Source organism: Ochotona princeps, chromosome 7 (genome assembly GCF_030435755.1).
Source record: "Ochotona princeps isolate mOchPri1 chromosome 7, mOchPri1.hap1, whole genome shotgun sequence".
Taxonomy (NCBI): domain Eukaryota; kingdom Metazoa; phylum Chordata; class Mammalia; order Lagomorpha; family Ochotonidae; genus Ochotona; species Ochotona princeps.
Window position 1 is genome coordinate 70,704,665 of NC_080838.1, and position 27,675 is coordinate 70,732,339.

The 27,675-nt window shown below is 39.4% G+C and overlaps 1 protein-coding gene across 1 annotated transcript in view; it reads right to left on the reverse strand.

Moving 5' to 3' along the window:
- Positions 1–27,675, reverse strand: part of DCK (deoxycytidine kinase) — a 53,298-nt gene that overhangs the window by 12,677 nt on the left and 12,946 nt on the right. Inside the window, exons 3-7 of the mRNA XM_004596194.2 lie at positions 26,454–26,647; positions 24,769–24,916; positions 21,942–22,057; positions 19,009–19,099; positions 16,773–16,926 (exon numbers count right to left, since the gene is read on the reverse strand). Coding sequence (XP_004596251.1) covers positions 16,900–16,926; positions 19,009–19,099; positions 21,942–22,057; positions 24,769–24,916; positions 26,454–26,647 — 576 coding nt within the window. The 3' untranslated portion in view covers positions 16,773–16,899. The remainder of the gene's footprint in view (positions 1–16,772; positions 16,927–19,008; positions 19,100–21,941; positions 22,058–24,768; positions 24,917–26,453; positions 26,648–27,675) is intronic.

The following is a 27,675-nucleotide window of genomic DNA, read 5'->3' on the forward strand; positions in this document are numbered from 1 at the left end:
TGTAATAGGGAAAGAACATGGTGCTATGGAAACAAAGGAGAGACCCTTCATCCACACTATCTTGATGCCGTGGAGGCTTCTTGGAGAAAATTCACACTGAGCTAAAAACAGGAAGATGACACAGATGATCTCAAAATAGCCCCCACTGTATAACCTTTGTTCTGCAATCGGAACATAAATGCTTTCATACAGATCGGTTATCTTCTTGACCATTAACACTGTATCTTTCAAACTTCCTTCTGACAAATATCAAGTGAATTAAATACATTTTTCAGCCAAATCCTATCGAGTATAAATTTCTGGTTATGTGACCCAACAACTCATAATATATTTTTGTACTCCAATCTGTTACATTACTGAGGATGGCACCACCCTCTATCCACTCTCTATCTTAAGGGTTCAAATAGTGTAAGGCAGAACATGGTTCCATGTTCCTTGAATGATTGAACAAGTGTAAGAGAAATTTGAATATGGGTGAATCATGATAAAAATAGCATGCATTCCATCACAAGCTCACAATGTCTATTTTCCTAACAACATTCAGTGATGCATATAGATTTGTCATAGACATATACTTTGATGGAGGACATTTGTCCATTCAACAAATAGCCAAAAATGGGTCTGTCATTCCATAATTTACACCAGGTACAGATACAAAACAAAGGCCTTGCTTATAGAGATCTTACATTTTTGTTGGCATGGGAAAAGGCAATAAAGAGAAAAACAAATTAGCACTTTACAAATGAATTTATATTATTAGAACTTCAAAATACTGGCAAGGTAAAATTGTACCATCTTTACAGACAAAACACAAAGACGGTAAATAACGTGTCCAAGACCAGACAGTCAGCATGTAGCAGAGCCAAGATGTTTTACCTAGATCTGTCAAACTATAGAGTCCATTTCCAACGTGAACCATTTCATGCCACTGCTGAAACTTTCCATGAACACAGTGTGCCGGAAGCTTCTTTGATACCTGATGGATCCTGAAACTGTGTGCCAGCACTGAGCCAAGCAGTGCTGACACTCCTTCCTTCTACCAAGGTAGGTCTTGGCACATGTTCATATCCTGCTCTTTTCTGCCTGCCACTTGTACTACTTTCAGTCGCAATCTTTACTTTCCATTTCAACACAGCTTGGAGGGTTCCATTTTATACGAGTTTCTTGTCTACTCACAACTCCTTCAACAAACTCTATTCTTTTTTATAATTCATCCACAATAGTTATTGCTTGGTAGCATTATAATCTTCAAAATTGTGGCTCTAATGGGCTAGAAAGCAACTGTGGGATACTGGATGGATGATTGTGTTTGAAATTATATATATTAACAATCGCTCTTCCTTTACTACCTTATTTCATTTCATCTTTCAATAATGCTGAAAGTTATTAAAACTTTGTCCTTGTTTTACAAATAAGGAGTTGCGGTTCAGGGAAGCTAAATTATTGGCTCAAGTTCAGGACATAATGCCAAAAAGAGAAAGAAAAATATTGGATGGCCTCTCTTTTACATGGAAGTTTAAAAAGGAAATATTCCCAACTTAGAATAGTGATTACCACAGGTTGGGAAGGGTTAGGGGAGGGAGACCAGATAAGACGCGCCAAGAAAGAAATAGACTCTGGTGCCCAACAGTGTGTAGACCATGGTTCACAATAATGTGTTGAATACTGCACACGGAACTGGAAGAGAGAAGCAGTAGGTTCCAGTCATAAAGAAAAGGAATGAAAATGCTAATTACCTAACCTGATCAGTTAATCTTGCAAGCACAGGTTGACACATGCCGCACTATCCCATAACAATGTATACGTATTACATGGCAATCAATTTTGTTAAAAATAAAATTGAAGAAAAAATAAAGTCAAGACAAGAGTAAATCTACATCTTTCTATGAGCTTGCTATATGCCATACAACATCTCTAGAAATCAGAGAAACAAGCCTTTGAAAGGTCTCCTTGGCCTTTCACAGCACCATTCCCAGATGCAAAGCATTTCTACAGTTCTTTCCAGCAATGCAGTCTCTTTGAAACTCTACATTTATCACATATAAAAAAGGAATGCTATCATTTGTCCCAAGGGTTATTGTGAGGATTAAGTGATAAAGTTGTAAAAAAAAGCCCTATGGAAACAATAAAGCACTTTACAAATGCTCTCTGAACTCTCTTTATAGCAAATTAAACCTGTAAAAAACAAATTATCTCTAAGTCATTGTAAGTGGATACTCTTTATATATCACTGATTTCATAATCATAAATTTAAATAGAGCAATATATTTGTATCTTTTCCAAGTACAAAGAATTGTTTTATGTCACTATCACACATAACACTAGGTTTACAATCTAAGTTTTTCTCACACTCTTTTGGTGGAGGAAGAAAATAGAAACTTTGAAAGGGCTATGAAAAAGTGAATTTTTTTTTAATCTGCAGCTATCTAAAATAACTGCCAGTCTGAAGTACAGCTGGCTCTAAGTCATTTCTTAATATTTCATTCAAATTTGTACACATATTAAAAATTACCAGATGCAGTGATATTAATAGAAAATATGTGCTGAGCATCTATTTAGCACTTACTAACTCATATAATGAAATTCTCCAGTCACAGAACAATAGCGTTTAACAACAGTTAAGGAACATTTCATGTAGTAAGCTAGCAAAATAATAATCCATACGATATTACGTGCAACATGACTTTTAATGAAAATTTAGGTAACTACACCCAAAAGCAGAAATGTCTCAGAACCAGAAAGTACAAATAGACTCATTCGTGAATGTAATAATATACCATTTTGTCTTAATTGCGAATTAGACTTCTTCATTGTGTTAGCTTTCATCCATTCTAGCACAAAAATCTGAGAGCCTGTCACGTCAGCATTGCTGTGCTCTCTTCCGCCCTTAGCACTCATTTACTCCTGTTTTCTGAGAAATTTATTCTAAAAAGTGATTTCAACATACATCTGTACTTCTGCATTTGCATGCCAATGTGTATGCATACTAGTTACATCTTATGCTAAGTTAATACTTCTCTAGATAATGGATGAAAATCAAATTAGGACAGGTTAATCAACTCCTCACCCCCTATTTAGGCAGAAATGCGGAAATACAACATGTTTCTTGCCCACTAAGTTAATTGTTTTACTTACAGTTAATGTCCTTCAAACTCTTTAAAGTGTTGTTTTTCAGCAGTGATGTCTGAAAAATCAAAGAAAACCGCTTTTCCACCTTCTAAGCTTCTTGTATCTTCTGAATGATGCAGGCTCAAGAGTTGCCAAATGAGATGGGCAGAGGCAGCCAAATAGGGCTTCCTAGCCCATCTAAAAATAGCAGCTCGTGGTGGACAGACACACCATTTCTCCCTGCTCTTCTGACTTTTCCCCCTAAGCACTAGGTAACACAAATCTGGCTTTTTCAAAGTTAACACAGTACAGACAAAAAGAATTAGATTTCATCTCATCCTAAGATCTAGATAGGTGGTCTGCCAGAAAATCTGCGCCTTCTGCTCAGAAAGATGTAACCTCCAGGAAGGCCATTCCTGCATTTCCTGCAGGAGAGCTCCCATACTCAGCTTCCATTTGTTCTGCAAGGAAATCTGACAGCTGGATGGGGTCAACTGTTGCCTTAGTCTTTTATTATTCTGTCTTGGAGCTCCTTGAATAGTAACTGTTAACATTCATATTTTTCGCAAATTTTAAAGTTCTTCTGCAGATTTTGTTACCAGATCCTTAAAACAAGCCTGTGTCATGGACAGGTTCTAGCATTACAATTTGAAAAATGAGAAAATTAAGACTCATGGAATTGGAAGCTTGACTAAGGTTCAAATAAATGGGGAAGATCCACTTTCAAACTCCATATTTATCACACGCACCACAATCTTCTGTAAGATTCCAATAGAAAATGGAAATTAAAGGCAACATTGAAAGTTTCAGCTTTTAGAGAGCAACTCCTAAGGTACTCAAAGTGTAATGAATTATGATTTTTGCTGAAGCATGGATTTTAATTTCATTCTGTAAGGGCAGGGTGAGGGAGCAGGTAATGTACAGAAAGTGCTTAGCATAGCTTTTGAATTTTTTAATAAAAAGAATTGCTTGGAAAACAGAGTGACAGAGAGGAAGAGACCGAGGGATCTTCCCTTCTCTCCTCAGCAGCACACATCCACCAGGGCCAGGCCAGGTTAAGGTCAGGAGCCTAGAACTCAATTCGGGTCTCCCATGCGCTGGCAGGAGCTATCACTGCTGCCTCCCAGGGTGCAACAAGCAGGAAGCTGGATCAGAAGTTGAGCTGGAATCAAATCTAGCACAGGATGCAGGTCTCCCTAACAGTGTCTTTAACTACTGTGCTACTTTCAGTTTTGTGTACATTTAAGTCAGGATTAGGTATTTGTTACTCAGCATAAAAGCATCAATAAAATTTGCTGATAGTCTCAGGAAAAAAATGTTTTTTATATTTTCAATAAGGAATTCAGAATTTTGATTTAGAATGAAATGAACAGGAGAACACAAATCTAGGAAACAGGTATACATACATATACACAGCGAATATAAGGACATATAAGGATATTGTGGCATTTCCAGTAGAACCTGAAAATATTTTCAGGGGCCTGTGTTGTGTTCTACTAAGTAAAATGACTGCCTGTAATATTAACACCACTTACAGGCACCGGTATGAGTCCTGGTTGCTTCACTTTTGATCCAGCTGCCTGTTGACACGCCCAGAAAACTAATGAAAGATGGCCATGTGCTTGGGCTCCTGCCACCCATGTGGGAGACCAGGGAATGCCTGGCTTCAGTCTGGTCCACCACTAACCACTGCATCCATGTGGGCAGTGAACCAAGGAGGGAAGATTTTTTCTCTCTCTCTCTCTTTCTCTCGGTGTTTCTGTAACTTTGCCCTTCAAATAAATAAATCTTTTTTTGGGCCCAGCAGCGTGGCCTAGCGGCTAAAGTCCTCGCCTTGAAAGCCCCGGGATCCCATATGGGCGCCAGTTCTAATCCTGGCAGCTCCACTTCCCATCCAGCTCCCTGCTTGTGGCCTGGGAAAGCAGTTGAGGACGGACCAATGCATTGGGACACTGCACCCGCGTGGGAGACCCGGAAGAGGTTCCTGGTCCCGGCATCGGATCGGCGCATACCGGCCCGTTGCAGCTCACTTGGGGAGTGAAACATCTGACGGGAGATCTTCCTCTCTGTCTCTCCGCCTCTGTATATCTGGCTTTCCAATAACAATAAAATCTTTTTAAAAAAAATAAATAAATCTTTTTAAAAGAATTGTTTAAAAATTACTTTTCTGGAATATTTTATTTTCTATATCAACCGATGCTCTAGAACCCATTATATTAGGAATGCCTCCCATTTTACCTTGATTGCTTTGGTTTACTGTGAGACAGATTTTACAGTTCAAGAAATGAAAACCAATCAAGGATTTCTACTCACATCATCTTTTGTCCCTACTGTATAGAATACCTGTGCACTGTGTCAGGAAATATAACTTTCTTTTCTTTTTTAATTTTATTTTTCATGATACAGTTCCTTAGACTCAGGGATCTCCCTTCTACACCCTTCCACACACATTTTCCCCTGTATTATTACAATAGTATAGTCCTTCAACAACAGACACAACTATCATTCTCCTGTTTAATTATATTATGACACTGTAGGTATAGACAACAGTAAAAAGTTAGAATTTTATTGTCAAGATATATGTAACAGTTTCATCAGAACATCTTTCAGGAGTAGAGGTGCATATTGTACTGTACCTTCTCCGAATACCTGCCTCCATTACAGTTCTTCTAGATGAATATATGTATATATGGAACTTGAACAAGTGTGAGGTTGAGGCAGGACTTAGTCCACAGCCTAGAACCTGGTCCTTGAAGAAACATGTAAACGTGGCCCCTTTGATCGCTTCTCCAGCGCAGGAACATGGACCCGTAACATGAATCATAATACTCTTATCCAAATGAAATAAGACTTTGGCCAAAACTAAAAAAACACAAGTAATTTTTCAATTGCACTTAGAGATACAGATCTAATATAGCCTTCTTACAAACTACTCTGTGCATAAAAAAAATCTTTACATACCTTGCTTAGAAATAATAAATAATAACCAATAGCCTGTTAGCACTTCCACTTCCCCAGAGAAGAAAGGTCTCCGGGTGTCAGAGGAGTATTGGGCATCAAAATCTCCTGAGAGGTTCCCAAAATACAAAATTATTTTCACAATCCAAAAACAAAATTCCTTAAAAAGTTTTAGTTTATTTGAGAGGAAGGTGGGTGGGAGTAGAAAGGAAGAGGATTGCAGAGGTGGATAGGGAAGAGAGGAGAGGGAACTCACCATCTACTGGCTCACTCCCTAAATGCTTGCAAAGGTCCAGACTAGGCCAAGCCAAAACACCGGAAGCCAAGAATTCAACCCGCATCTCCCACGTGGTTGGCAGAAGCCCAACTGCTCAAACCACCCATGTATAAGAGCAGGAAGCTGGAATCTGGTACTGAACTAGGCACTCCTGTGTGAGACTCGAGCATCTTAACCACTTGGAGCAACTCACCCAAGATGCTACTTTTAGATTTAAAAATTAGCATTTTTGCATGCACAGTTCTCTGAAGCATTAATGAAGATATAAGATACAAGATTTTTTTATTTAGCACAATTCATAAAATGAAAGCACAGAAAACAAAAATAAAAGAAAATGCCGAGGACTAGAAAAGCAATCCAACCCCGTTTAGGTAATGTCAGGCTTCCCCCAGGGGAAAAGAGTATTGCCTAACCACGTACTTGATATTTCACCAGTCTCTGGCGTGCACTAGGAGCTCAGTAAATTCTTGCTGAATGAATAGATTTAATATTAAATGAATTGCCTAATGTTTGGTTGTTACACGAATGATACTCACGCTCCCAAGAATATCAACCAGTCCCCTAATCCCACTTCCCACAGGTAACCATTACAAACAGTTTGATAAACCTATATCCACGCATACATGCTGCCTACTTTAAAAAAGAAATGGTAGAATACCATTACTATTCCATTTTAAAAATACAATGGATATCTTACTAAAATTCAACCCTTTGCATTCTTTTAAATAACTTATACTTGCTGATTATCCAAAAATCAAGACATTAAGTGAAAGGATACATATAACAGCAATCAATAATGGCTAATTTATTGAACATTGTTTCAAATGCCTTACATGAGCATTGTCTTTAAGCTGCACAACCTGATAGGTGAGTACTATTATTCACAGCCATATTACAAGTAAGGAAATTGGAATGCATTACTTGGTCAAGGTTACATCTTGCCCAAAGTTATAAAGTAGACCAACCTGTCCCAGAAGCGTAAGTTTTTAATTATTATAGACTCTGTGATGCTAAAAAAAAATACTAAATATACATTTTACACAACAATGACTTCCAGTATATACACCAGGCACAAACATAGCAGGCATCACATTTTTAAAGAAACAACACCAGAATCTTCTACATTTAGGAATATCTTCAAAGTAATCACAGTGAGAGGTTACCTGTTCAATTAGTTTGACTTTAGTCAGAACACTTGAAATAGAAAAATATGAATTCCTTTCACAAATATAAACAGAACACTGTTTACTGTATAAAGCGCCTCATTACTTTCTTTTATGATTTAAAGTAGTTGTGATTTGCTTACACAAATTATTCACTGGTCTTGTCACTAAATGATAAACGATCTTTTAAAACATGAGAAGTGGGCCTGGCGCAATGGCTCAACAGCTAAGTCCTTACCTTCCAGGCACTGGGTTCCCATATGGACACCAGTTTGTGGCATAGCTGCTCCACTTCCCTTCCAGTTCCCTGGCCTGGAAAGCAGCAAAGGATGGCCCAACGCCTCGGTCCCTGCTCCTTAGTGGATGACCCAGAAGAAGCTCCTCGGCTCCTGATCAGCTCAGTTCTGGCCATAGCAGTCATTTGGGGAGTGAACCAGTGGATGGAAGATCTGTCTCTCCTTCTCTCCATGAATCTGATCTGCCTTTCCAAAAATATATATATTTTTTATTTTAATATATATTTTTATTTTAAAACATTTTTTAAATTAAAAAATATTTTAATAAATATTTTTATTCCAAAAAATATTTTTAAGAATATTTAATTTAGCAGTTAAGAACCATAGCTGAGCACTATGCTCCCATATTTGTATGTATAAAATACATGAAATTTGTTCACATTTTATGAATTTCAGAAAATTATAAAGAACTGTAAGTGAGCACCTGATTTCCATTCCTGACTCCAGCTCGTGACTCCAGCTTCCTGCTAATGCAGTCCCTAGGAGGCAGTAGAGGTGAGTCCAGTAACTGCATTCCTGCCACCCACATGGGAGAACTGGATTGAGTGTCTAGCTGCCAGCTTTAGTCTCAGATAAGCTCCAGACATGGCAAGCATTTGCAGAGCAAGCCAGTGAATGGCAGCTCTGTCTCTCAGGTACTTTAAAACATCATTACAAACACACACACACACACACACACACACACAAATACATCACATTTTTAAATGTATGTTTCTAAACCCAGATTGAATGTTTTGAAAATGGCATAATCTTTGCTATTAAACATAGTATCAGGAAGTACTCTCTAAACAGGACAATATTCAGCTGGAAGTTTAGGGTTATCTATGCAAAGCTACCATGCTTTATAACTTTATTTCATTTATGCTATGGTCTGTTTTTGTCCCCTCCAAAATTCATGTTGAAACTCATTTCCCAATGCAACCATGCTGGGAGCTGGGGCCCAAGGGGAGGTACTTAAGTGATGAGGTCTGTGCCTTCTGTGTGATTTAATGCTACTATAGGAGAGTTCCAGAGTCCACTCTCTCTCCATCTTCTATCAGGGAAGAAAGTAGTTTTATCCTTGGCAAGGTCCAGGATCAAGGGACCACGCTGGACACTCGGTACTTACTAGACAACACACCTGCCTGCACTTTGCGCTTTCCAAAACCCAGAACCATGAAAAGTTACTGTCTTCATAAACTACCCCGTCTATGAAAGACTGTTATAGCACAGATTTGCCACTAGCAAACAGTATAACCATCAGCAAAATGGTAACTTTTGCCCATCTTGACTAACCTAAATCAGTGATCTGATAGCCAGTATTTTAAATATGCTATAGCTTTTTAAAATGTTGCTGGTTCGAAGATAAATTACATTAGCCAATTTTCAAATTTACACTTAGTACAGTGATTCCACCTTAGCTAACAGAAACAGCAAACATTTGCTCACATATTAAATAAAAAGGGGATAAACAGTAAATTTAATAATGTTCAAATGTACCCCTTCACGCATCTAAATATATCAATGTCACCAAAATAGAAGTTATCATGTTTTGAAATGACATGTTTTGAATGTTTTGAAATGACACCAAGGGCCAGAGCCTTGGCAGAGCCAGCATCATATATGGGTGCCAGCTCCCTGCTAAAGGCCCTGGAAAGCAGCTGAGGATGTTTCAAAGCCTTGGGACCCTGCACCACTAGGGGAGTCCTGAAAGAGGCCCTGGCTCCTGCCTTTGCAGACCTCAGCTCTGGCTGCTACAGCCATGAGGAGTGACCCAGTGCATCAAAGATCTATTTTCTTCTCTGTAACATCTGCTTTTCAAGTAAAACTAAGTTTTTTTTAATGACAAAAACATTAAAAGATAATATGTTTGCCTCAAAAATCACAACTCATCTACCTCTTACTCACTTTCTAGATGACAATCCTGTTAAGTATACCCTTCCTTCATGGAAAAACAATCAAAACTCCACACAGTCTCATGGAATACAAAAATTAACTGTAAGTTTCTTTGTACACATAGTTGCTAAGCAAATGGTAAACAGGCCTGGAATTAGCCCCTTAATATTCAATCTAATGAGTGAACATTAAAACATTAAATTTCCTGGGAAACTTATTAAACACAATTATCTAATATCATCCCATAAAAACTCAGCAATTGATATTATTCAGTCAGAGAAACAGGCAATGTGCAGTAAACTTTCTATTAATTCTAAAACACTGCTCTTACAATTGCTTATGTTTAATGCAAAAGCTCATTTTTCCCCAATATCTGTACACATAAAATATTTAATCAAGTAGTTTTTTCATCAGTAAACCTTTGGACTGGCAATTCAAAATGCCTCTCATCAGTTCCAATCTTTACCCAACTACTCACCATCAAAACAATACTTGGATGACAGCCAGAGCACAGCAAGGAAGCGAGTATATAACGACCCCGTGTGGCAAATGGTTGTAACTACTGATTTCTTTCCCTGCCAAAATATTACTAACTGTATATATTACAAAACACAAAATAATGTTCTGATAAATGTACACAAAGTGGAATGAGTAACAAGTTAGTTAACATAGCTAAATATTCTGATGAAAACATATGACATTTGTTTAGAACCTTCAAAATATAAATTAGGTAGTCGCAAGGCTATAATAGATCTCAAAAAATTATTCCTCCTACCTGAAACTTTGCATCCTTCACCCAACGTTTCCCCTTAGTTTATACCTACTGGTTTCTGGTAGTCACCACTCTGCTTGTCACTTCTGAGTTGCAGATTCCATACGCAAGTGAGACTACGCACTAGCTGTCCTTCCCTGCCCGGGTTAACCAAGCTTGTAAATGACAGGATCTCCAGCAAGACCAAAGTAGTACCATTTCATGCACAAATACCGTATTTTCTTCATTCATGCATTGGTGGACACTTGGGTTAACTCCATATATTGGTTATGCTGCAATTAACATGCAAGCATAGGTATGTCTTCCACTCATTTCAGATTCTCTGGGTGCACACCCAGAATTGCAGCTGACGGATCACCTGGCAAGGCGTGTGAGGAATGACCAGTTTTCCATGACATACTTTACACTTCCATTAGCAGTGTACAAAAGTTTACTTCTGTCCACACCATTGCCAATGCTTCTCTTCTTCTTTTAGAATAGTCATTCTGACAGGTGTGACCTTAATTTGCATTTGTATTAGGATTAGTGATGCTGGACATTTTCCAGGTAGTAATGTCTATTCTGGTGCTTTGCCATTTTTGAGATATTTTTTCATTTACTTGTATTCATTCCACGCTTAGGATGTTAATCCCTTACCAAACTAATTATATTCTGTCCCAGCCCACAGGTTGTCTCTTCCCTGTTGTCATCTTTGTTGTACAAAAGCTTCGGTTCAATATAATCTTTTTTTTTCTTTTACTGACCATTTTGGGAAAAATTAAAAAAAAAAATCATTTCCCAGGCCATCGTCATGAACTTTCCCATTTTCTTTTAGTAGCTTTAGTTTCAGCTCTAACTTTGAGTTGATTCTTTTTTTTTTTTTTTTTTTTTTGCTGGGTGGTTGCAGTCTGTTTATTGAGTAACCTGTCTGGGACATGGTGAGTGAGGTGACATTGAGGAAGCCACAGGTGTAGCCTGTTTCTGTGAAAAACCCGCCCCAACCCCATACAATAGCGAGAAAAGGCAAGTACACTCACACGCACACAACATGGCCCCGCACAGGAGTAAAAAAAAAAAATTGTGGGACAAGGGTAGACCCAGTCTGCGTGCCCCATCACAGGGGCCTCTGAGTCGTGCACCCCCAATCTGCCCTGGGCCTCCTGTCCCAGGCAGCTGCAGGTCACTGCCCAGGGCCCACCCTTTGAGTTGATTCTTGCAGGTGTTGCAAGATAAAAGGCCAGTTTTCCAGATTCTCTTTGAACCCTTTTTCAATAATATGGTAGATATTCACAGAAATATATTTTAAAAATCACTTTAGACATCAATGGTCCACGTACACCAATTATTAAATACTGTCATGAGCAAAAGTGAGAATCAAACCTAAGTTGGGTACACTATAACTGCACACTTTAAACCCTTCTGTTAACACTGAACGTTTCTAGCAGGCAGAAAACCATTAAAGCATTGCTCAACTCTGCAATACCATCAAACAACCCGATGTAGCTAACTCCAGTCCACACCCAACAGAATACACATTCTCTTTCAGTGTTTTTTCCTTTGCAATTCATTCAATTAGGAAGTTAGTTTGCCTTATGGCTTCCAGCATCTGGCTGTGGCTTATCTAATCACTGTGGTAATCATCTAACATTTCGTCGTGCCAGTGTACCTCGTCTGAATTAGTATTCACAGCTAAGGCTCAGTCTGATGAAGGTTCAAATTTTCGAGCCAGAAAAGCCTTCAGATGGGCACCTGCCCGTGGTTAAGGCGGCACTTGGGAACACTGCCGTATCAGATCCTAGCCTGAGTTCTGCATCCTTTACCGCCAGTTGCGTTTCTGACTTACATGCTCTATGCCAGGCAGTGTCTGGGTGTCTGCCACCCACTTGGGGGTGTGGAATGGGATTAGTACCCCTGGCTTCTAACCAGCAAGTCCCACCTATTCTGGGCATCTGGGAAATAAATCAGCAAGTGAGAATCCTTGTCTCCACATCCCCTAAGAAAGGCAAAAAAAAAAAAAAAAAAAAAAAAAATCAATGGAATATTTGATAGAGGTTTTTCACCACAAGCTCATGTCTCTATATATTTTTATATGATATTAGCATAAATTATGACTAGCTCCACGAGTTTGTAGTTACAGGGGCTGATGTTGTGTCATAGCACGTTAAGCGGCTGCCGGACACTGGCATCCTAGAGCAGTGTTGGTTCAAACCCCGGCTGTTCCACTCCTAATGCAGGCCTGGCCATATGGGCAGCAGACGGGGAATCTCCCACTCTTTTTGTCCATCCCTATCCCTCTCTGTAGCTTTCAACTAAATAAATAAATCTTTCTAAAAAGTAAAATCAATAATTATTTACTCTGAAAAACAGGAAGCACTGGTTCCAGATTGGTGTACTGCGTGAATTCCACTAAACACTTCAGCAAAATAAAAACATATTGATTTCCTACAATCTCCTGCAGACCAAAGCAGAGAAAATAAATTTACTTCATTCTGGGAAGTTAGTATAACAACACCAAAACCAGACAAACTTATTTACCAGAGAATGTAGACAGTGTTTCTTATGATCAGACACCTCAAAATATTCTAGCAAATTGGATCCAATATATGGAAATAATTATAAATGATGATCGAGTGGAATTAATCATCTTAGGTAGGCACGGCTCAGAGTTCAGTCAATGTAAGAAATTGCATTCAACAGGTTACCACAATTTTATTAACAGTTTTGAAAAAAATAAAACACTTGACAAAACCCAACATCTTTTCATGACAGACACTGTGACACAGTTAACACTTGGGTGTCCCGCATCCCAGACGGGAAGGCCAACGAGTCCTGGCCACACCGCTTACCACCCAGGGCCTGCTCAGGTGCTGGGAAGCAGCAGGTCGGGGCAGAAGCACGGGGGGGGGGGGGTCCTGCTACCCATTCAGGAGGCCTGGGGCTTCAGGAGGCCTAGCTCCTCGTCTCAGCCTGGCTCAGCCTCTGCTACTGCACCCGTCTGGCAAGTGAAGGAAGAAACCTCAGCCACTCTGCCTTTTGAATAAGTAAATAAATCTTAAAACAAACAAACAAACAAAAAAAAAACCTCTGCAAACTAGGGATACAAAGCTACTAACTACCTCAGTTTCATAAAGAACATCCAGAATACGCAACAAACATGTCTTCTTACATCACTGCTCGTCAACATTAACTGAACGCTAATGGAACTCCTAGGAACTAGCACCGTGGTATAATAGGCTATCCTCCACCTGTGGTGCCAGCAACCCGTATGGGCACAGGTTCCTGTCCCAGCTGCTTCACTTCCAATCCAGCTTCCCTATTTATCACCTGGGGGAAAAACTGAGGGTGACCCAAGTCCTTGGGCCCCTGCATCTACCTGCGAGACCCAGAAGAAGCTCCTGGTTCCTGGCCCTGGATGGGCCCAGCATCAGCCACTGCGGTCACTTGAGGAGTGAACGTGTGGATAGAAGATCTCTCTCTGTCTCTCCTGCTCTCTGTAAAATCTGTCTTCGAAATGAAAATAAATCTTAAAAAAATGCCAATAGAAATACCAGATAATGTAATTAGACAAATAAGTAAAAGGTATGAATATTGGAAAGCAACGAAGCGGCCTCTAGGGTGGTTGTCTGTCGCCATACTTTCTAACAAGTTTGGCTATGAGCCGGAAACTAATAGCAATTTTCTGATTAGGGTACACACTGCACTTATCCACTGTGTTACCATGGGGGATAACCAGATGATGGGCAACTTTTGTTATATCTAAAATTATTTCAAAATTATTGAAAGCAATATTTGTCGGATAAAGGTTATTATTTTCCAGGATTTGTAACCACTTGATTTTTTTTTTTCATATTTATTTATTTATTTGAAAGGCAGAGTTACAGAGAGGACACGGAACGAAGGAGACAATCTTCTATGCACTAATTCACTCTCTAAATGGCCGCAATGGCTAGCGCTGGGCCAGGCTGAAGCCAGCAGCCAACAACTCTCTCCGGTTTCCACGTGGGTGGGACTCAAACTCATGCCGGATGCTGGCGTCACAGGTGTCGAGCTTAGTTTGCCACACCGCTACAGCAGCACAAGCATTTGTAAACAATTTAATGCTATATAACTGATCTTTCAACTTTCTGGAGGTTGCAAAATTTGTAGCACCACTTTAAAAATACTCTGAGATTCGATTCTGTAAAATATGACAGGCCTCATCTCTAGGCAGCTTTACATAAGGCTCAAAGCTTCGGATGCAGAAGAAATCACTGTGGAGAAAGCAAACAAATCTTACACTACAAAGTAACTTACACAGTTATAAAAAAGCCACAAGAGTAACAGTGAGGGAAGGTGATGGAATACAGGAACAATCAGATCCAAAACAAAACAGACCACAAGGCTCAATTCTTCTCTTTCTACCACATCAGTACAGCTTTTAGTCATCATAAATAAATAGTATATTTTTATTAGTTTACTCCAATTCTACGGATTAAGTCATTAAACATTTTAAAGGCTTTTGAAAATCACCAAGACTCCATTTAAAATAGAATCAATGTAACATGAAACCTGTTTTCATCTTTTATTTTTATATTTTTCCTCAAGAATGGAACAAATTTTTAATTCTAAACAGATCATTGAATGTTCCTTCCTTAGAGTTCGTGAGAATTGAACTTATTTATTAGCAAACATGTAATAAAATTGACAAACTCATGTATACAAAAAAAACTAGTCAAAAAGAGAAGAAAAGCTTAAATATTAATAGTTATTTAAAACTAAGTCACTGTTTCAATATCAGTGCCTTTGGACTGGTTAATCCAAAAAAACTATCATCTTTGAACAAGAAACAAAATATAGAAGATGATATTTTAGGAAGGAAAAGGGTAGTTTCAAAATAAAATTGTATTCCAAAAAGCACACAGTTTTTCTAAAACATAAAATAAAAATCAAAAAGTTAAATACGACGGTATTTTTAAATACCTTACAAAATCCCTTTAATCACATACACAGCTAAGACAAATCCAAGCAGTTATACAATTATTCACATAAGGAGTTTTGAGATTAAGTGTGACATATTAATGGAGGTTTCAAGCTCCTAGCATTTATAAATGTTACTTCTTAGTTCAATAAAAAAATGGTAATACTTCAATGATATATTACATAAAATGTAAAATTACTTTTATCACCAGTTTGTCCAAAAGGGAGAAATAAGGCCAAACAATACAAAATAAAGCAAACTATGAAGCGAGGAGCGATCACAATGTTTTCAATGTAAAATGTGTGATTGATAGATATATCAACTTTAAAACAGCCAGGCCTCGATGGCAGTGTGAGGCAGGATAGAAAAGGCCGGACTGGACAGACCAAACTGCTACGAAGTTGATTAACTACGGCTTCGGTTTCTCCTTTCTCACCAAGTAGGAGCCAAAGTTCCAGTACAGAACTACAGAAAAGCCACAGGAAGACTTCCTGTAAACCATGTGCCCCTAAGAGTCCAGCTATGATCAGAAACCCAGGAAACTATGCTCAGCCGCAGATCAAACACATCATTTAACCATAATAATTTCTATTCAAAAATAATAGCCTGAGAGGCAAAAAAGCAGGTAGCAACTTTTAAGCTTCACGTAAACTCAATCTTTAGTTATGTAACAACTTTCAGTTATCTTTCAAGATTTCTTCTTCAGTACTCCAAAATGACACATAAAAGTATGGACAAAGGTTTACTCATATTATGAAGCAAAAAAATAAAGGTTAAGAAAAACACTGAAAGACTTGTAAGACCCACACTGAACCTGAGCACAGAGTAAATGTGCTCCGCAAGGCTGTGGCAGCCCTATTAATAGCCGTGAAGTGATTAAATACCAAACTTGGCCATAGCTATGTAAATTAAGGTGGATTGGAAGCATCTGATAAAAAAAAAAACAGTTAAAATACAAACTTCAGATTCCTCATTCTTGTACTTCCATAAATCCCACTTTTCATCTTTTAATTGGTACAATAATTTCCATAGGACACACACCATTTACTATGTTACAATAAAACTACCAATTAAGGATATGGTCACCAGTGAAGTGAGAAGCACCATGGAAAATAAAAATAAAAATAAACAGAAACCCTGCTGAGGATCATTTGGGGAAGGACAGAGGAGTCTGTGTAACATACAAGTTCCCCACTGTGTTGATGGTAGAACCAACTACCTGCAGATTTCCTACCGTGAGGAATAATTAAATGCTTTTGTTATTTTAGACAAAAAGGAATAAGGGAAATAAGGAAGGAAGGAAAAAGGAAAGGGAAAGGAAAGAAGGCAGGAAAGGGAAAAATACGACATAGAGCATAAAACTTTACATGGAATTCATGAATGCTACCTTTTTCTTGGAATAAAAATGGTTAGAAACTTGGGTTTCCTGAAGACCTGTATGAACACAGAGCTATGAAGATACACAAAGCTGAGTCACTGGACTCCAGCAGGGCCAAATGCAGCCTTCGGCAAGATCACAGGGTGCTCAAAAATTCTTTGACCTGAGGGGAGAAAAAATATTATTACCATTCCCTAATTTGAAATTAGGGCACCTTAACACATAAAATAAAAAAAAAAAAAACGATTTGAGTGCAAAACTATTTTGAAATTTGTGCTTTTTTTATAGTATGTGATTTATGGACTTTCTGAAAATCTTTCATATCTAACAATCAGCTTCATCTAACAATGTATACCTGGGGCCAAAGCTGTCACACAGTGTGTTAAGCTCCTGCCGGCAGTGCCAGCATCGCATACGGGCCCTGGTTTGAGTCCTAGCTGCTCCACTTCCCGAGCCAGTTCCCTGCTAATGACCTGGGAACACAGTGGAGTAAGGTCCAAATGCTTGTGCCCCTGCACCCATGTGCGAGGACTGGAAACCTCCAGGCTCCTGGCATCAGCCTGGCCCGGCCCTGGCCAACGCCCACTTGGGGGAGTAAGGCAGCAGATGGAAGATGCTGACTCTCTGCATTTGCCTCACCCTCTCTGCAACTCAGCTTTCCCAATATATAAATATACCTTTTAAAAAAAAGTGTATATCCAACTAGAGGTAACTCTGCATGAATGTCATATAATTTACTTTCCCAACAAATACTGTTAAATACTTCAGTAGTAAAATATGAATGGCCTAAAAGGTCCCAAAAATTCAGGAGTGATTTCTTTTAATATCTTAATTGAAACAGCTCTAAGATAGCCAAACATTAGCTTTCTAATCTGTTCATTTAAATGCCACAGGCCATTGAGGCAGCTTTAACATTGATACCATTGCTAACTACTGTAGTCCAAAAGCCTTCCAGGTTAGACAGACAGCAGCTCTGCGGTGTTTCTGAAGCACCGATGTTAGCGTATGGAGAAAATTACGGACACAGTGAATGAGTAAGCCTCTGGCAGCTGTCAGCACAAGGCTGGGCTACTGTTCTCCATTTCTTTATTACAGGCCACATAATAATCCTCCAAAAAGCACAAAAGTCATGTCTTGTGAATATAACTGAAAAATAAAGCCAATTACTAGCATTTTCAACGAAAGAAAATATAATGACATGATTCTTAGTGAAAACATTGAATAAAATTTCAAAAGGGATTCACAGACTCAGTTATCAGTGAAGTGTTAGTTGTACAAAGGTTGACAAATTTATTTTTATGGTCTCTTAAGCAACTTCAATCTATGTTTTTGACAATACTGACTTGTAAAAAGATGTCACTTCAAGTTTCCAAATATGCTTTACTCTATATTGGGGGAAAGAACTATGTACTATAGTACCTATGTAAAATTTTTGAGATTTTTAGAATTCTGGAAATATACACCCTTATGAATGTCAAGACCCTATTATATTACACAGCAGTCATTTCATAACAAGAGAAAGAAAAAGAAAATCAGCTTTTTCTCAAAACTAAGGAAAAAGAAGTTGCAATTTCTTTAGATCACAGATCGCTAAGTTAATGAGTATAAAGGAATAATCATGGAACAATTCCCCTTACTATTCGCTTAAATGTACATTAATGGATTATCTGCCAGTCCCTCAATCAGTACAGATAACCACTCACTGAAAAAAATATATAATCAATTCCCAATGGTCTAAAGGAGAAATTAATACTGACTCAAAGATTAGGCAATGTCAATTCATCCTTTATGGTTCAAAACGAAACCCAAAACTCAATATCTTTTACTCTCAAGATTTCAGCCCAGAATAAAAGCGATCCGTACTTTACACCTTTCAACACCCTCTGGACTGATTTTTTTTTTCAAAAAGGATAAGTTTAACGAGCAGTTTGTTGTTAAAATCTCTAAATATAGGTGCTATGGGAAGAATAGTAAATAAAAGGGAGAAAGCAGAGAAATCATTAAAAAAGAACATCCTTCATTGTTATCATCCCCATCCTACAGATAATGGAACAACAGGATGAAAGAGACCCTTATTTTAACCCAGATCACCAAGCTGGAACTTAAAGTCAGATTTAGATTTTATTAACAGTCTAAAGTACACTTCACCTGTTCACTGTCTCTTACGTGACCTTGTCTATCAGAAAATGGTCTCTAGTACATTCTTCTAGAGATTATAAATAATACAGTTTTTGTCCAAGCATACCTTTTCAACCATACTTTCATGTTTGTCTTTAAAATCTTCATTCACATCCAAGGTTAAGATAGGCACCTCCTGCAGATAATCAAAGTTGGTCCTGTTTAAAAAGAGATGAACAGAATAATCAGAAAAGCAATATAGAAATGCAAACATTAAAAATTTGTATCATATGATACTCTGCTGGCTCTGTCTTCAGACCAGAGAGGGTATATCTAAGAAGCCGTTGAACTTGACTGGACAATAAGATGCTGCACTCTATGCTTAGTATATGCTTGCAATGGGGGAATCTCAACTGAACTTGAACTGTGGTTATGCAACAAGGTGGAGGAATCCACCATGGTGGGAGGGTTTGGGGAGGGGTGGGGAGAATCCAAGTACCTATGAAACTGTGTTACATAATACAATGTAATTAATGAATTAAAAATAATAAATAAATTTAAAAAAATTTTGTATCATAGGAAAATCAAAGTATGGATCATTTAACACTAAAGTCATTGTACAAGTAGCACTCATCTGACAGCCCCTTCTTCCTCACTCAGAACTGCCGTCCACGCAGAGCTACAAATCTCAGGGAAAACATTTGCAAAGCCATGCACTGAGACATATGAGTCTCCACAAAAACAAAGTAATAATAAAATAAATATTTTTACACTTTAGAGATAAGAAAACTAAAGCCCCAAACTCATTCTGAGCTCAATGGCCGTGCCAGATCACACACTATTATGGTTTTTTTTTCTTTTTTGAATTAACTAATGCGTTTATTTTATGATACCGTTCCATAGACTTTGGGATTTCTTCTCCTCCTCCCCACACGGATTTCCACTATATTCTTACAATAGTGTAGTCCTCCAGACACAGTCGTAAGCCCATCATTTTGCTACTTAAGTATATCCCGACATTGAAGGTATGGACCATGCCAGAGGAAAGCATCCTATTTTCAAGATATATTTAAGTTTCATTGGGGCTCTATCTGTGCAAGATCACTGGAGTCACGATGTGGCTAATGACAATCCCTGCTCTCAACAACTACGCGACAGCACCTCTCCTGCCACATTCAAAGAATCAAATCTGAAATACCTAACAACTGCTCCTTACCCACAGGAGAAACATTCTAAGACCCCTAGAGCTGCCTCAAATCACAGATAGTACTCAGGCCTACACCGACTGGTATTTTGTCAAATACATACCCAATACATAAATTTAATGGCTTTCCATCTTACCTGATATGTATACACTGTGGCTATAAATTTCATAGCCCGAGATGTAATAGTAAACTAGAATGGAATTCTTTTTCCTCTGTCATAATTTAACACAGAAAAAATTCCTTTGAATCACAGAACCTAGTAACTTGAGGATAACTTTTTTTTCTTCATTAAGTGAAACGCTCACCTTTCTTTTCTTTTTTTTTTAAGAGTACTTAAAATTTTCCCTTTAGCATATCTGAATTTCCAGTGTCATTATTCTTGTGCTTTGGGGCTGCTATTAAATAAATCGGGATTGGCTGAACATCAGCACTGTGACATCCAAGCGGTGGATCTGATAGCGAGATAAGCTGATGCGACTAACAGGCAAGTGGTGGCTGCAGCATGGAGACCTGGGACAAGGGGATGATTCCACAGCCCACGCAGAACAGACTTGGACAGATTCTAATCACACTCCTCAGAATGCTGTGCAATTAAAAACGGGTTGTTTACTTCTGAAATATTCCATTTAATATGATTTGAAGATAGTAGGCCATGGGTAACTGGATCGTCCAAAAGCGAACCTTCAAGTAAAAACTAGATCTTAAAATCCTTTGTAGGAGCCAGCATGGAGGCTCAAAACAAGTTAATTCTCCACCCTGCAACTTCAACATCCCGTATGGGTACCAGTTAGTCTCAGCTGCTCCATTTCCATCCAGCTTCCTTGTATGCCTGGGAAATCGGCGGAGTACGGACCACGTGCCTTGGTCCCTGCACACATGTGGGAGACCTGAAAGAGGTTCCTGGCTCCTGGCTTCAGGTTTTGCTCGGTTTTGGCCAATGTGGCCATTTGGGGAGTGAACCAGCACATGGAAGACCCCTCTCTCTCTGTCTCTCCTTCTCTCTGTAAATCTGCCTTTCAAACAAAATAATAAATCTAAAAAAAAAAAAGAAAAGAAAATCTTTCTGGGTCTCGCATGACGGCTCAAAGGCTAAATCCTCATCTTGCAAGCACCAGGAGTGGTTATAGGCACCAGTTCGTGCCCCAGTTTCTCCACTTCCTTCCAGCTCCCTGCTTATGGCCTGGAAAATCAGTCAAGGACAGCTCAAAGCCTTGGGACCCTGCACCCACGTGGGAGACCTGGAAAAAGCTCCTGGCTTCAGATTGGCTCAGCTCCAGGCACTACAGCCATTTAGGAGGTGAACCAGCAGACAGAAGATCTTTCTTTTTGTCTCTCTCTCTATATATATAAATCCTGATCTGCCTTTCCAATAAAAAAAAAATCTTTAAAACTACTATTCCTAAAAAAAACACCTCAGTGGTATACATAGCTATATTTCTATTTTATCATTTCAGGTGAAATTATATATATATTATGCTGTCAATAAATACCACTAGAACATATTTATGAAAACTTTAAGGAAACAGGAACTCATTGCAAACAAGACAGTCAAATCTACAGCTGATTTTCTGAAAGATATCAATGAAATTACTAAATGAAAAATTTGCATGTTGCTAAGTATAGCTCAAAATTTTAGATTAAAACTTGATAAAGGTATTCAAAACAAATAGAAAAAAAAGGAAGCTTCTCCCTTTGTTTCTCCCCTGACCCCAGATAATGAGGGAAAAAGTGATGATATTAGGGTGGAAACAATGTTATTACCCACTTTCCTGAAGCCCTTGACCCTTTGTACCCTAATGAACTAAGTAAGATTATTAAAAAAAATTAAAAAGTAATTTAATAAAGGAAATCTTACTTCAGAGTTCTGTGCAACAGCCAGCTTTCATGCTTAGAGTGAAGCTTCTCCAAATATTCTAGAGGAATGCCTTGTTCTTCATTTCTTCCCCGTAAATAAATCCTGTTCAAGCATTTCTGAAAGTGAGCAGTAAGAGCAGAGAAAACGACAGGAAGCAGTTATTCTTGCCCGCTGCGACCAGAACTATCCTTTCTAGGGTTCTTCAGCTTTGCAGGTCACAAACCCTATTTGCTCCAAGTTCAGTTTTCTGCCCTTGTGCCTTTCAGCCACCAGCTATTTGGCTCTAACCTAAGCATAAGCAAACTAAGTCAGTCACATGTAGACATTTTTCATCTCTAAATGTGAAATATTCTAATGTAAGTTTGCTTTTTAAAGTTGGGGGAGTTATTGGTGTGTACAAAAGCAAAATGGGGTGTGGGACAAATTGGACCAGTCTGCTGCACATACCGGCATGTGCACGAACCAAGGCTGAGGCGGACCTGGTGGGGATTATTAAGGGTCACTCCAACTGGGTTGCGGCTCCCACTAGTGTACATGAAAACCCAGTGAGTGGTAAGCAGGGCTGGGCTGGGCCGCAGCATCCATTGGTTTGCGTAAGAGATGGAACTAGAACCAGAATTGGCACAGCACCTGCCACTAGTGTGTGTTTGTAGGCTGGTGTGGGTGACGGACTGAGCTAGACCCCATAATGGCTAGCACACGCAGCAGTCAAGTCTGGGGAGGTCATTTCAGATGAGGTTTCTTTGGGAACCACACCCCAACTAGACCCTTGGTCTCAGAACTCCAACAATCGGGTCTGCAGTCTGACCAAGGAGTGCATGTGTCAGAACTGGGTCTCCTCAGTTGCTGAAGACAGTGCAGTGGACGGCATGCCCAGTGGCACATGGGGGATATGGCAGTCCACTGGGGCCTGCAGAGGACATGTAGTGCCATAGCAGAGGACACAGGGCAGAACAATCTGGACAACTCTCCCAGCCAAATGTTTTAACAGCAAGTACCTACGCGAATTGAGACTCTAAGGTGAACTAGTCAGCCAATGGACCTTGGAAGGATTTCCTCACCTTGGAGCAACAAAATCAACAGCACCTCAGAACCATCAAAACCACTTAAGAATCCTTGGAGCATGCTCCCACATCGGGGATTCTAGGATGACACTGGGAGGCCGTTCCCCATCCCCGGGTACTGATGTGGTTAGGATGCAGCTTCTCCCCTTCTCTCCTCCCTTCCCCAAGATACAGGAAGAAAAAAAAAAAAACTGGAAACAGTAGTCTCATTTACTTTCCCCTATTCCTAATCAATGTCCACATGAGTGTGCATCCTTCAACTGTGTAAACATCATCAAAAATAAATTTTTTTAAAAATAAAAAGAGTTGGGCCCGGCGGTGTGGCCTAGCAGCTAAAGTCCTCACCTTGAATGCCCTGGGATCCGATATGGGCGCCGGTTCTAAACCCGGCAGCTCCACTTCCCATCCAGCTCCCTGCTTGTGGCCTGGGAAAGCAGTCAAGGACGGCCCAAAGCCTTGGAACCCAGCACCCAATGGGAGACCCAGAAGAAGCTCTGGGCTCCTGCCTCAGATGAGCTCAAGCTCCAGCCATTGCGGCTGCTTAGGGAGTAAATCATCCAGGGAAGATCTTATTCTCTGTCTCTCCTCCTCTCTGTATATTTGACTTTCCAATAAAAATAAATAAATAAAATAAATCTTTAAAAAGCAAAACTGTGCTTCCAAATCAATTTTTAGCCTTCTCAAAAATTAAGTTCTTTTTTAATCAGATGTCATAAACAAAACTAACTTCAGGCTAGAAGTGATGGCCTTTATATTCATTGCAACTTCGGGTTACTTTTTCTTATATATGTGTTTGAGAGAAGCACTCTCATCTGGTGGCATGCTCCTTCATTGCCAGCTGTGAAACCAGGAGCTGGGGAGCAATCCAGGTTTTCTATGCGGGTGGCAGGAACTCAATTCCTCAACTCATTATCTGCACCTCCCTTTGGAAGCCAGGGACTCTGATGTGGGTCAAGGTGTCCAAGCAGGTGACTGAACTGCTAGGCAAAATACCTGCCCTCCTTCATTGTTACTTAACAAAGAAAAAAAAAAGGGCAGAAATAGTAATAATGCAAGCATTCAAATGGGGATGCTTCCTACTGAAGATCTTTTCTTTTCTACTAAAGATCTTACTATTTATTCTTACCAAAGGAAATCAAACCAAATAATCTTCCAAATTCAATACATAATCTCATGTGTAAACACGACATCTGTTGCAACCTAGCATGAAAGGTGGCTTTTCCAGGGTGCTCGCTCCTGTCAGTGACAACGGCAAAGGTGCCCTAGGTCTCTTACAGAGCACAGCGCCTTTCTCTACTCATCCCAAGCCAGAAACAACTACAAGAGCCTCCCTCAGACGGACCTCTGTCAGCTTCACCACTCACTCAGCCAACATTGACCCATTTCCTTCTACGATCCATTACAGGCACTGCAAGTCCAATAGTAACTAAAACACTCAAGAGTTCTACTTCAGGCAGTCTACAGCCAGGAGCTGCTTGGACAAGCTCCGTACTCTAAATGTGATGGAGTGAGAGAGCCTGCAAGAGTTTGGAAATAACGAAAAATGAAATGGAACTGAGGGACAACAGAGAAGAGCCTCAAAGACTGACTTCCAAGCCTGGGCTTGCTGAGCCCTGAGTGAACAGGCCTCCGCTGAGAGCGACAAGCTTGCAAATGGAAAACTAGAGTGGGTGGCGCCAAATCGCCTTTGCTACACACTCCTGAAAAGATGTCTAAATATTACTTAAAACTTTCCATGAAACAGAATTTTTATTGGGGCTTACTTCTGGAGTAGCTCGAAGATAAATGATTCCATCCAATTCAAGGCTTTGGCCAAACTGGTTATTCATCCAATCATGCCAGTCTTGATAAATTGTCCACTCTGTTTCATTCATGCAGTCAGACTCATATAAATTTGACGCAAAAATATACCTGAAAAAAAGTCTTCATTAATACATCTTTTAAAAAAAGAAAGAGAGAGAAACAGAGAGAAAACATCTACAAGGTGGACATGTAAATTTCTCCTACATCCTGTGGCTTTACAACTCTTGGACAGCAGAATAAACTAGTCTGTCCACCAACAGGAACTATATTCCTGGGAAGCAATTATCAAAATGTGGTGTGACGATGCCTGGAACTCCCCAAGATCTTTCCAAGGGTTCTACGAGAGGCAAGATGATTTCAAACACTACTAACACCTCAACAAAGCAATACGTCACACAGGTTGACTCTGAAGCATAAATGAAAACTCAACAGTGTGCATTTAAAAAGAATTACAAAAAAGACATAGTAACGGAGACAGAGACTAAACAATACAATCTCCTATCCGGTACTGCACCCTCCATGCCCCAACAGCTAGGGTGGGGCCAGCCAAAGGCAGAAGCTCAGGTCCAAATACAGCTCTGCCACATGGGTGGCCCCCAAGTTCCTCAGCTGTCACTTACTGTCTCACAGGTAGACTTTTTGTTTAGAATTTATGTATTTAAACAGACACTATTGTCTATATAAATTTTATTTTTATTATTCAATATTTTTATTTTGAATTTGTGAATTATGTGGTACAACTTCGTATAGATTGGGATTCCCCCCCCAACTTCCCACCCCCTGACAGATTTTCCCCATTTTGCTACAATGGTATAAGGAGTCATGATTCCATCAGTCTCTTATTTACGTGTGTCCCGACATTGCTGGTATAGACAATGTCAGACAGTTCAGCATCCCTCTGTCTACACATTTCCACCAGTTTCATTAATGGGGAACTAGAATCTGGGGCACAATCAGGAAACAAATCCAGGCACTGGACTAATGGACACAAGCACTCAAAAGTGCATCTTAACCACTGCATCAAAAGCCTGGCCCCAAAAATATGCTAGCTATGTTAACATGAAATGGGTTTATTACTAGCAATACTAAAAACAATACATTTTTCCATATTTCTCCAACTTAATTTCCAAAAATATGCTTATCAATAAGATGCAAAAGCCTGAGAACTCCTCAATAATAAGATATGGAAACAGGTCACGAGATCAAAACTTCTACAAGCCTTTTTCTGAGATAACATCAGAAGTCTAAGGGATCCTGACAGAAGCAGGGCAGCTCCACCGAGATCTCTGTATCCTTGCTGCACTTGAGTCTAAACACTGGTCCAGGTTTAATCAGAGCAAAGCAGACTTTTAAAGGGATTGGAAGAGGAAAACAAAACGCTGCAGGCCTGCGTGAGAGCCAACCCATTCCCTACTGACTATATACAAGACAGGGGTTACAAATGGAGAACTTTCCTAAGGTCATTAGGACCAGACTGCTGAGGCCCCGAAATGTCACTTTCCATTTCAAATCCCCAGTTCAGCCATAACTCTTTGATTGATTACCAGGAGTAGGAAAAATAAAACAAACTGAAACAAAAGCCCAGTTTTAAGGCAAGACGCTAAACACCCAAATGCAAGCCATCTCGCCATCCCTTTGTACACACCTGTCACTATACACAGATCGTTCAAAAAACAACACTGGCTTCTCCGCGTCTTTGAGCTTGCCATTGAGAGCAGCCAGCTGAGCTCGCACACGGCTGAGACAGGCGTAGGACTGGAAGGTGAAAGACCACCGCTCGGGTTTCTCGTACATCATCTTCAAAACGTTGCCACCACTTTTCTGAGACGTTGTTAGTTCCTATTTTGGATTTGCAAAAAGAAAAGTTAATGACCAGCAGGGTTATGTTCACTTTAAGAAGGCTTAAAAAGATGTCGGATAAATTAAAAATATGATGCCTAGCCAAACCACGGTGATTATTTTCCCTCCTCTTTCTCAATACATTTTTCAGGTTGCTTGAGGTCTCAAAGAATCCTTCTAGATTTCTCACAAGAGTTAACAAAGTAACCCAGGGAAGAAACTGTTTCACTCAAATGAGAGTTGTTAAAAATTGAAAGCTAAACAATTTCACATAAAATAGTTGGACTTATAACTTTTTAAAAATGGAAAAACTCAAACAATGCTGAGCTTCTATTTCTTCTAACTTCCTCTGGCTGGAATATGGTCTCTGGTTTATCAGCCCTCATCATTCCCTGAATTTTCTCTAACAAGACAAGGAAACTCAGGACAGGATTCATTTCTGATAAGTCATTTACATGTGGAAAACATCGTAAGTGCATTTAACACTTCTGAACGGCCACACATCACAGTTCAGTTGCACAATGCACCTATACACAACTCATCTTGAATAAATGTAACCGATGCCAAATCATAATCTCTAAATCCCATTTGGAATTCCATGTCTGACTCCAGGTCCAACAAAATGGACAAGGCAAGTATCATCTACCTTATTCCAATTGAGAAACTGTCAAAACCCGCTGTTACTGTGCCATGATCAGAATAGCAGAAATTACGGGGCTTCCACTGATCAAGACAGGACATTGCAAACATCCAAAGACTGGAAGGCACAAAGCCTCAAGTGCATAACACCAAAAGAAACCCAAACTCTGGTCACCTTACAGTAGTAGGGTGGACCACTCCATCCAAATTCACTGGTCTCACTCCCCTCCAAGACAGCCACAGGCACGACTCAAAATTCATTAAATCCAAACCAAGCCAATTTTCAAGTTCATAATTTCATATGTTCAGCAAATAATTTTACAAATATCCAAAAAAAAGGTCTACCACCCTATTCGAAGTTGCTAAAGAAGGGGCTGCGACTACAGTAG